At 34.9% G+C, this 11,615-nt stretch overlaps 1 protein-coding gene across 1 annotated transcript in view; it reads left to right on the plus strand.

Moving 5' to 3' along the window:
- GLRA3 (glycine receptor alpha 3) overlaps positions 1 to 11,027 on the plus strand; it is a 154,192-nt gene extending 143,165 nt beyond the window's left edge. Inside the window, exon 9 of the mRNA XM_030564998.1 lies at positions 3,642 to 11,027. Within this exon, the coding sequence (XP_030420858.1) occupies positions 3,642 to 3,908 (267 nt within the window). The 3' untranslated portion in view covers positions 3,909 to 11,027. The remainder of the gene's footprint in view (positions 1 to 3,641) is intronic.
- Positions 11,028 to 11,615: the final 588 nt, after the last annotated feature.

Raw genomic sequence — 11,615 nt, forward strand, 5'->3', positions numbered from 1 at the left:
TCAATTACATAAAAAGACGATGCACCAGATAATCATGTAAAGGAAAAGAAAAGAAAAATTGCTTCATCGTGACATCCTAAAATGAAGACTTAAGTTTTCAAATCAACATTCAGTGCATTTTGAATGGGATATTCTATAGTCCAGATCTTTAGGTGGTGTACGTCTGCATAACTCCAACTGAGTGGCTTCACCAGCTGAGGAGCTGGTCCATTTAATTATATATTAATAAAACTGGGTTAAAAGAGAATTAAATAAGTTCATGGAGAATAGGTCCATCTATGGATATTTGCCAAGATGGTCAGGGACACAATCCAATTATATTTCCAAGAGAAGTAACAGAAAAATCCACCTATGAAAACAAATGGACCATCAGCGTTATTTGAGATGATTTTATTATTTTCAGATATCTTTGAGGGAGCATTCAGAAGATTAATCTTAGTTAGTAACATAGAACAGAGTCTTGTGTCCCATTTTAGAGCCTGATCCAGCAGACACACTCTGAGAGTAGTCCTTACTACTGCAAGAAATCAAATACTTATTTTAGGTCAATGGAATTACTCACTGTAGTAAACCCTACATCCAGTACCAAGTATATAGAGGGCAAGGCCCTTAGTCAAGTTCTGGGTATTTAAAAAAAATAATCTATTGGCCAAATTCATCTTACATATAACTCCACTGAAGTCACGAGATACACAAGATGAATTTAGCACTTCATATTTCACCTGTTAAAAGTATTACAACAAAGATGTTATTTCCCAGGTTTTTAGACAACAGAAATACTGGTACCAAAGTACTTAGTTTAAAACAGTTTTGTTTAATCATGTCATAACATTTGTACCCTATCATTTTATATTTCTGTTATTCATCCCCATGTTTTATTAACCTACTGCTGTTTTGTTGCTTTCATGTTAATTTTCCTTTTTTTGTTTACTAGAGTGCATTACTAATTACAATAAAGCCACTATAGAAGTGTTATTAAAACAGAGAACTGCGAATAAGTTTATAGGATTGCAACAGTATAAATTTAAAAAGCATTTCAGTGGAATGGCAACCATTCTCAGATTCCATTACTGAGATTTTAAAATTCCTGAGGTGACTGTCAGCTTAAACTTTTCAATTTAACTGAATGTTTGTGTGTTTTTTCCAGAATATGCTGATTTGTTGACACCAAAATTGAACACAGGAAAGGAATGGTTTTGACAAACTTCTCATTTAAAAAAAAAATTAACAAGCTTTGAAATTTTCAAGACAATCCATTTTGACATTTTCAAAACAAAAACGTCATTCTTTTTGGTTCAGAAGTTTGTAGGAAAATATAAAAAAAGTCTAAATCAAAAGGAAATGTTTTGAAATGAAACATTTCAATTGATCTGATAGGATTCTGTCTATTTTTGGTTCATGAAAAAAATTAAGATTTCCACTTTTCATTCTAATACAGAACAAGGGCTTTTTTTGAAAGCTCAAAAATTCTCATGGAATGGAAAGGAACTGATTTTTTTCCCCCTACGTCTGACTCGTAACTTTATTTTCTTCTAGTCTTTTAAGGCAACAGCTTTCCTGGACTACATCATTATTTGAGAAATAAGATGTGAATACTTTTTTTTTATTATTATTTTGTTGCACTTCAGAGATCTTAAAAGCATATGGTTATAGAGCACTTAAACAAGATCAGATAAGAACAAGAACTATAGAGTTTAAATTAATTCAAATATGAATTTCTCAAAAGTAATTAGATTACTCTTCAATAGGATATGTATTGAAAAATAAAAACCACATAGTTTGAAGGTAAAGGAGACTTTGGGATATACATTCAGTCAGTTTTGGACCTGGTCTCAGTTCCTGTGTACAATTTATATATCTGTTTTTGCACCTGGAGAATAAGTTACATCAGCAAATTTGAGCCTGTGCATTTCTACCTACCTGGTACCCGTAATTGGATAAGTAGTGATGCAAAATGTGCTCACAAAATGAAAGCCACCTCTTTGGACATGTACCACATCCACATGTATGTATATAATTCTTCCTTTCCTTTCAGTGGATTTAGGACCAAATTCAATTCTCACTCACACATGAATAAATCCAGAATAACTGCATTGACATCAACGGATTTGTTCTGTATATACAATGGAGAAACTGCAAAGAATATGGCCCTTAGTTTTGATCCCTGTGCCTTAGCCTTCTCTACTTAAAATATTTTACTTACAATTTCCCTTCATTTTAAAAAAGAATTCTTTTTCTTTGATGTATCTATATGGAACTATAGAGATAAGGCATAACAATTAGACTAATTAGATGTACAGTATTCAAGCAGGCAGAATTCCCACTAATTTAATTGATGTCAACATGTTATACGTACTACGATAGCACAATGGGGCCCTGGCCTCTAGACACTATGTACAGTACAAGTGATATGATCCCTGTCTAAAAGAGCAACGTGAGTTTTGCTTGGCTGAAGATCAGGGAATTGGGATCTAAATGAGAAAGAACAGAGTAAATTGTTAATTTGTCCAATCACAGATCATTAGAAATAATGAAAGTTAAGTTGAATAGATTATGTATTTAAAAATACCAGTTGATGAAATCCCTCCTGTCAAACCTTAGTCCCAGATTTGGACCTTAGCGTCCAAAATATGGGGGTTAGCATGAAAACCTCCAAGCTTAGTTACCAGCTTGGACCTGGTACTTGCTGCCACCACCCAAAAAATTAGTGTTTTGGGGCACTCTGGTCCCCCTGAAAAACCTTCCCTGGGGACCCCAAGACCCAAATCCCTTGAGTCTCACAACAAAGGGAAATAATCCTTTTTCCCTTCCCCCCTCCAGGTGCTCCTGGAGAGATACACAGACACAAGCTCTGTGAATCCAAACAGAGTGACTCCCCCTCTCCGTTCCCAGTCCTGGAAACAAAAGCACTTTCCTCTTCACCCAGAGGGAATGCAAAATCAGGCTAGCAAATCCAACACACACAGATCTCCCCCTGATTTCTTCCTCCCACCAATTCCCTGGTGAGTACAGACTCAATTTCCCTGAAATTTCCCAGTAAAGAAAACTCCAACAGGTCTTAAAAGAAAGCTTGATATAAAAAAGAAAGAAAAAATACATACAAATGGTCTCTCTGTATTAAGGTGACAAAATACAGGGTCAATTGCTTAAAAGAATATTGAATAAACAGCCTTATTCAAAAAGAATACAAATCAAAGCACTCCAGCACTTATATTCATGCAAATACCAAAGAAAAGAAACCATATAACTTACTATCTGATCTCTTTGTCCTTACACTTAGAAACAGAAGATTAGAAAGCAGAAACTACTTCTCCAAAGCTCAGAGAAAGCAGGCAGACAGACAACAAAGACCCAGACACAAACTTCCCTCCACCCAAAGTTGAAAAAATCCGGTTTCCTGATTGGTCCTCTGGTCAGGTGCTTCAGGTGAAAGAGACATTAACCCTTAGCTATCTGTTTATAACACCTCCCTCCTTGATTTCAATGGACATTTTGCCATTGACTTCAATGAGACCAAAATGTCATCCAGCAAATATAAAGTGGTGGGTTAAAAAAGCCGCTGAAGTAAGGATGCAGAACTTTGTTTTCAGTAGATTAGAAATTTATGTAACTGAAGAACTTACTTTCTTTTCTTGCAACAGGACGATGAGGTAAGGGAAAGTCGATTCAGTTTTACAGCCTATGGAATGGGACCATGTCTACAAGCAAAAGACAGAGTTACTCCAAAGGGGCCAAATAATCCCATCCAAGCTGCACCAAAAAGCTTCGATGAAATGAGGAAGGTATTCATTGACCGAGCCAAGAAAATTGATACCATTTCCAGAGCTTGCTTCCCATTAGCCTTTCTGATTTTCAACATTTTTTATTGGGTTATCTATAAAATCGTTAGGCATGAGGACATTCACTAACAACAAGATTAAGGCTTGTAGTACAAACTATTGGGGTTTGCATGTTCAGCAAGAGGTTTTCCATTACAAATGTGCATACAGATTACTGAGATAGTTAAAAGGCACAAAGAAAAAGATCCCATTTGACTTGCTATGCAGAGTCACTACTGGATAGATGAAGAATGACACCCAGTGAAGATATATCTGCTATTACCAAGTTTGTACTTCATACTAACTAAACAATCAACTTTTTCATAGTAAAAATCACAACACTATACTACTGCTTTACTGTCAACCTGTTTATACATACTTTTACATTGTGGTACAATTGTACAGTATTCTTTAAAGTTCCTTACAATTTTTTAATTCAACTATATTTTTAAAAAAATATTACAAAATGGGTCTAATGTCTTAGATGACTACCAGAGTAACAGATTAAAGGATGGTCAGAAATTTGAATATAAAGTTTACAAAATTAGTAATGAATTACTGATTTGAGTTTTAGAGCTCAAACACATTTTCTTGTTTTAATGACAATGGGTTTTATCATGAGCACAGGACACATTATATTATAGGGTTCTTTTTAAAAAAAAAAGAAAAAAACAAATTTACTCATACAAGGCACTTCATAAATTGATTATGGTTCCCCTGGAGCTTAAAAAACATGGCAATGCAATGCGCAAAGTAGCACCAAATATCTATTGCCCAGTCTGAAGCGACCCACTGGTCAAACTTTCTGGTACTGTGCATATCACAATGGGAACAAGGTACTGTTTTTAAAGGATTGTTGCCCTTATGTACTTTTAATTACTCAATCACCCTTGGGTAAATTGAAAGAGAAAATTAAAAAAAAAAACCAAAAGGATTAAAAGATATTTCTCATATCAGGAAAATGTTCAGAAACTACAGTATTTGCGGAGACAAGCCAGATAAATAAAAATGACATCAAAATAAGTTTGTGAAAAGTGACATTAAAAACAAAACAAAAGGGATAAGTTACTTAGACTATACCTATGATAAAAGTAACTTTTATGAACTTTTTTGAAGCTGACTATGGCAACATTTCTGCACAGATACTTCCATTATCATCAGTGAAAGTTTGATATACAAGTACCTAAAGATAACCAGGTCAGTCTTTTCTTAATTTGAATGATTTGTTCAATGAGAAGATTCTGACATGACTTCTTAGACACTGGCAGAAAATAGTCTGTATCTTAGAAAACACTAAGCAGTTCTTCTAAAAATATATCAGGACAATCTTTTATTTTTACTGCACATCATGGTAAAAGATAGGATAAGAAATTGAAACTGTTGGAGCAAATTTTCACTACTTAGAATTAGATAGATTACATTAATGGTTTCTTTCAAATTATTACAGAATAGATCTTATATCATTTAAAAAAAATAGACTTCCAGTAAATAATGTTGCCACTTCTCTAATGAAAAGCAAAAAAAAAAAAAGTTCTAAAATGTGGAAACCTATAGACAGCTACAGGCAAGAGCATACCTGATGCTTTGAACTTGTAATGGAATCCAATAGCTAAGACAAATTATTTAAAAGTTTGTTTTGAGCACATTTAAAATTTTCAGTTTGTTACAGCTCAAAGTGCATACACAAAAGCAAAACAACTGGAGGCAAACATCTGCTGCATTACTAGAGGCATATTGCATATGAACTAGTCATAGCAACATATCCTTGCATGGAAGATTAGAACACAACATTGGTTTTGTTTGAGGATTAGCTAGGGGGATTTTTAAAAGAATGGCAATCTGGTTGTGCTAAATTGTCTCAAAACAATTGCATAACCCTTTTTAATTTTGAATATGGTCCTATTTAGGTTTTCTCCCTCCCACCCCCATTAATGCATAAAATAGATTTAGAGCAATTGTTTTGGGATAAGTGTTATAATTTTCACAAATATATTTATGTATCCTGTCCAGAAAAACTGAACTCATTAATTCTCATGTGTGCCTGTGTGTGTGTATTATATACACAAGAGTGAGAAGCTGGCCAAGTGGCTTTTGTCTCCTGTAAACTATTAAATACTATAATCTCTGGAAAGATTTGTTGGTGCGTTTCTGTGCCCATTGTATTCAGTGGTAAAGTGTCCCATTTATTTCAAGAGTAGGATTGGGCCCATTATCATGAGGCATTCATAAAATGTTATACAAATCTCCATGCTTGTCTTTTGTTCTTTTCTCTTTCCTATTTAAAACAATGATCTTCCCCTCCAACACCAATAAAAGAAATCTGGATGAATCAGTATATAAAGTGTACTGGGCCAGATCCTGAGCTGGAATAAATACAGTCCCTAGAACTACACCAGTTTACACCAGCTGAGGAACTCCCAGACTTTCCAAAGTCCAATAGGCTGAATATTATGCATACACAAGCTGGTTTTGAAAACACTTGAACAGAACTGAATAACACAATTACAAAGTTAAACATTCAATAGTGGGAGAATACTAAGATTTAGAAAAGATTATCAGATGGAAAAAAAAAAGACAAAAAGTCTTGAGAGCAAGATAGAAAATGGAATAGGCACTAACAGTGACTAAATTGTGTGGCGGGACAGAGAAAAGTAGAGAAGAGCCAGATAAGATCAATAATTATCAATGAATGCCCTCCTCCCCCCTTGAGTGACAGAAGGGGAAAGGGGAGAGGAATGAGTGTAGCATACTATTTCTGCAACTACTGTATGGTAATCAAATTAGCAACTACAGTATATACATTGTAAACCCATAAACCTTCCATATGATTGCTTTTCAGACATCCCTAATGGATTAAAATGATGTGCATTTAATGTGACAACAGGCAGTGTATTACATTGATACTAATGGGAGCCATGTATTGAAGGGAGTATATGCTCCTGTAGGGGATTGCAAAGTATTTCTAAATGTATATATTTATAGTTCTGTATGTTCTTTAAGAAATAGGAGAAATCAGTTATTGGATTATTTCTGGAATGTCTTTGCTTTAGTAACAGTACTAAGAACAGAAATGGTTGAGACAGAAGGGACAAGCTACAGTGATTTATTTTGTAACTACTAAACAATCATCCAACAAGCTGTGATTTTTTTTTCCCTTTTAGTTAACTACTTGGAGTGTAGTCTCGCCCCACTGAAGTCAATGGGGTCAAGACTTCTCCCCCAGAAGGCAACTTCACATTTTTTATGAGATCTTTATGGTAACAATTGTCTATGTAACAAAGGCCTTTTCAATCAGCTAAGAAACATAGCTAAGAAACATTTATTTCAGCAAAAGGCACTGTAGCCAGTCAGCAATTTATAGCTTAAAAATTTTCTTCAAAGTATTCGTATTCCACTGAATATAAAAAGAAAATAATCATAAGATGACAGAATTGTCAAGTAAGATTTTAAGTTGTCTCATGTCACAAAATACCAGCTACCCATTAGTGCCTATGGAAAAAGAGTCCAAAATACCAGCAGGCATGCCAACCAACCACACAAATCCAGGAATGATCTCTCAGGGCCAGAGGCTTATCTGCTAGGAAGATCTTAGTCTTAAAACAGATTATATGGTATAAAAATAATGCCAGGCTGGACTATATAGAAGGGGTGACAAAACAGCACAGCACACCTATCCTACACTCATGTTAGGCAAACCAACCTCGGAAGAAACTGGAAATATTAAGGAAGAGATTGGGATATTTATGCAACAGGTGTGCATAGGGGGCAATACAAAGTCAGAGGAAGAAAAGTGAGGAGGTTCCTGCTGAGTTCTAACAAACTGTTTTCCTATGCACAAAAATGTTCATGATTTCAAAATTATGTTCCGATTTGGGATAGGAAAAAGTTGAATATTGAAGAGTGTTCAAGAACCAAAAATCCCCCCAGTAAAATAAATTTAAAAAAAAATCAGTTCAGGTCAGCTGAAATATTTTGATGATTTCAAGAAGTTTTGACCATTTAAAAACTATAATTAGCTGAATGAGAAAAAGGTCATTTCAAATGGTAACACTGGAATTTTTCCTTTCTAAAAGTTTAAATGTTTCATTTTGATATATTTCAAGAAACAAATTCTGATTTTTTTCAAGTTGAGAAACTGACCCTTTCCCATGAAAAGTTTAGGCTTTGATGAATCAGCACTTTCAGGCCAAAAAAAAGTTTTAATTTTTCAATTCTTCAACCAGCCCTACTTGTTATGCCTCAGGCAAAGCTTCTCCTTGCCCCAGAGATGTTAATCTGCTGCCTCCAATGCATTGGTCGTAGTGTCCCTGTGCCCTCCAGAGTGCCGGGACTGCTAACGTAAGAGGCCATTAGTTAACCACTCAAGGAGGGCAGATTTCTTGCCCACGTAAAGCCCTGTGTCTTCCATACTGTTTGCAAGTCAGCTTGTGTACTCCTGCTTTCTGCGGTTGTGCCATATAACTTAAAAGTTAGAGGACCAAAGTAGTGCATTGAGACTAGAGAAATAATTTGGGGCCCATACTAGTTACACAGGTACAAAGAAATCCATATTCATAGAACTGGTGCAGGCATAATGGAAAAGGAAGCTGTGATCATGTGGCAAGCTCCTCATGTTCCACAGTACCACAGGATCTCCTCCTGCATTTGGAGTGCAATGTGTCTGGGGCAAACTGCTGAGCTTAGAATAGGAGCTGTACACTACAGTCACCTTTTAAATGGCTGATTCCCATGAGGAAGTAAAAGAGTTTATGCTGTTTGGACCAGCACTAACTCCCCTTCCATGCCTTCTTCCTCCCCCAGAGGAGGGAGGATAAGGCAGAAGTGAAGGAATAGGAGCCTATGGCTGCATGGCTCCAGAGCACTAAGCCAAAGGTTGGGGAAGGACAGAAAGCAATGTGGCAGAAGTACCTTGCTCCTTAGGTGGTTGCCCCAAGATGCACAATCTTGGAATCTGCTTTCTTCAGGGGGTTGAAGACTGGAGTTTCCAGACCATAGCACCTGTTAAAACGCTCCATTCTTGAGAGAAAACAAGAAGAAGTGCCATGAGAACTGTGTATCATATTGTATTCAAATAGCTACAGGCCTCCTCATTTTTTAGCAGCTAACTCATAGTTAAGAGGCTAACTGAATCAAGATGATCTTCAAAATAATTGCCACTGAGTTGCAGACAAGATATGAAAAAGTAATAATGGACCTCTATGAATACTGGTAATTTGGAGAAGCCATATTAGACCTATTTTTAAAAAAACATTGCTGGAACAATATAAACAACATTCAAGTATTATATTATAACAGCTATTTTTTAAAATATACAACCAGACATTTTTCTGTAACTATATTACATTCATTTAAAAAGTGACCGGTACAATATAAAATTCAGAAAACTAAAAGTCTTACAACTGCTGTAGAAATCAAGTCCAGTCACTTTAGCCTTTTACAGGCACTGAATGTTAGTGCAGTGCTAGTTACATACTCAAAATGTATACAAAATTGTGGACTGCAAAGTAAGCGAATTAAAATCAAAATTGCGGTGAAAGCCTAGTATTGCAGGATCTGCCATATCGCAAAGAATGTGAGGCCTTACTAAGTTAAATTCCTCAGTGTAGCAGCTTAGAATATGATTATATGCCACACCTTGGCACAAATGAAACCTAAACAAAGCAAACCTCGTGTTGAGTTACTTCCAATAAGAAAACATTAGTGTTCATTGTTTCCTGATGTTTCTAAGATGATGGGGGCAAAAATAAAATATAGTCCTTTTTATTTATAAAAGTTACCTATTCAAAGGCATATTTAAACTAACTCATTGCTTTCACCATATTGTATCTTCAAGAAACCTTGACAGCAGGCACGAGTTTTTTAAATGGATTGGTGAAAGTCACAAACAAATTGAGATTCCCCCCCTCTTTTGTCCTAGATCAGCTGTATATAGTCTCTCTGAATTCTCTGACATGTTTGCCCTCTCTTAGCTCTCTGCTTCTCTCTTTGGTAATTTGTGAAGCACTTTTCTTATAGGCTGCTTTATGAAAAGTCCAGTTTAAAACCCTAGATAAGCTTCTGTTTAAGCAATTCGGATATGCACTTTAGACTGCAGGAATGAAGAAATGCTTCCACTTTGTACCACGGTAAATTCCAGAACTACCATTAGGTAATATAGTTGAAACCAAAATTCAGAGTAAAAACTCATACACAGTTTAGAACAGCTAAAGATAAAAAGTCTTCTTTAACCCTAGAAGGATTCAAGTGTATTCTTTCTAGCAATAATTTTGTATTAGATGAAAATAAGTTCATATGATAATCAAGCCCAATTAAACTTGTTGGATGCAAAAAAGTGGTGCACTTAGTTTTACATTTAGCACTTATTGTCCCTTTATGTGTAAATTCTGCTGTCATGTAGACTATTGTAGGAGTTAATCTGATCTAACAGAGCAGAATTTGGCCTTAGACCTCTAAACTGCTGATCTAATGAATTCTTACAATACCTCTATAAATTAGCAAAGTATTTCTATCTACAAGATGGTACATGATTATTTATAAGACAATTATGTCAGACAAGTGTAATTTTTTTTTAAAAGGCTAACATGAAAATCTTTAAAAAAATCACAAATTAAACTGCTTGTTAGCAAGAAGTAGATTTTTCTTTTTGCAATGGTTATAGAAATGGTGCATTCAGGCAACATGTTACATACAGTCGTTCCTGAATTATCATCAGTTTGACAGGTTTGTGAAAGCAGGTTAGATTGCTAGAAGCAACAGGTGTAATACTAGAAGAGTGTCAGCTCATCCTGCATTCTTGACATGCTTGAATATTATTGCACTTCTTCACTTTCATCTTTGTGAAATATGCAAGAGACATTTCTTACATTTGTAATTTAAAATATATGATAGAATGAAGTTAATAGATAAATGGACTAAAGTAAATATTGACATTCCATAGATATGTAATTGTGAGTTGTATATGAAGAAATGGTGCCATAAGCTTTCAACATAAAATTTTATTATATATAGTAGCTTGTGTGATAGTGATCCAAGCTTTTTTAAGAGGCTAAATATATATTAATATGAGTGTATTAATTACTTGTCTGATTTTTAAACATATCTTCCTATGAATTCTGTCTAAAAAGACAATGGCAGTTTTTATTTAGAAGTATTTCTTTTTAGAAAAATTCTATAAAAAGTGGCATGCATGAATTTAATTAAATTCCTTTGTATTATAGTACCTTATATTCAGCATTACAACTAACATTCTCTGCAGACAGAGATGTTAAAACATGTGCAGTTTATGGTATTCATGTTATTGTAGATATTTTGTTCAAAAAAAATAAAGCTAACTTTTTTCAGAATACTGCTCAATGTTTTCAGGTCTCAGTTCTGTTTGATCCACCCAGCAGATCTCGACTCCAATAGTTGGCTCTCCCTGCATACACAGAATGTCCCTTTAAGAACAGATTATTTGTGTTTGTAAGGAAAACAGAATTCCTAAACATGACCCCAACAAGTGGATCTAAAGGCCTGATTCACAACCCTTAAGTCTGTATCTCAAGTGAATAATTTTGCCCTACTATACTAAACTAATTTATATTTAAAAAAAAAACACATTTCTATTACATTGGCCTTTGACAAGAGGCAACATTTTTTTCCTACTTCTGTAATGCAATACTGCTGTGGCCTAATTAAATCACATCCAGTGTCTCCTGTCCTCCTTCCAAAATTGCCAATCAGGCTGAAACTATTTAAACTAAGAGGACATTTAAATTACTTTAAATAAGAGCTAGCAAACAGGGGAGTTTGAGAGGG

Source organism: Gopherus evgoodei, chromosome 5, assembly GCF_007399415.2.
Source record: "Gopherus evgoodei ecotype Sinaloan lineage chromosome 5, rGopEvg1_v1.p, whole genome shotgun sequence".
NCBI classification, from domain to species: Eukaryota; Metazoa; Chordata; order Testudines; family Testudinidae; genus Gopherus; species Gopherus evgoodei.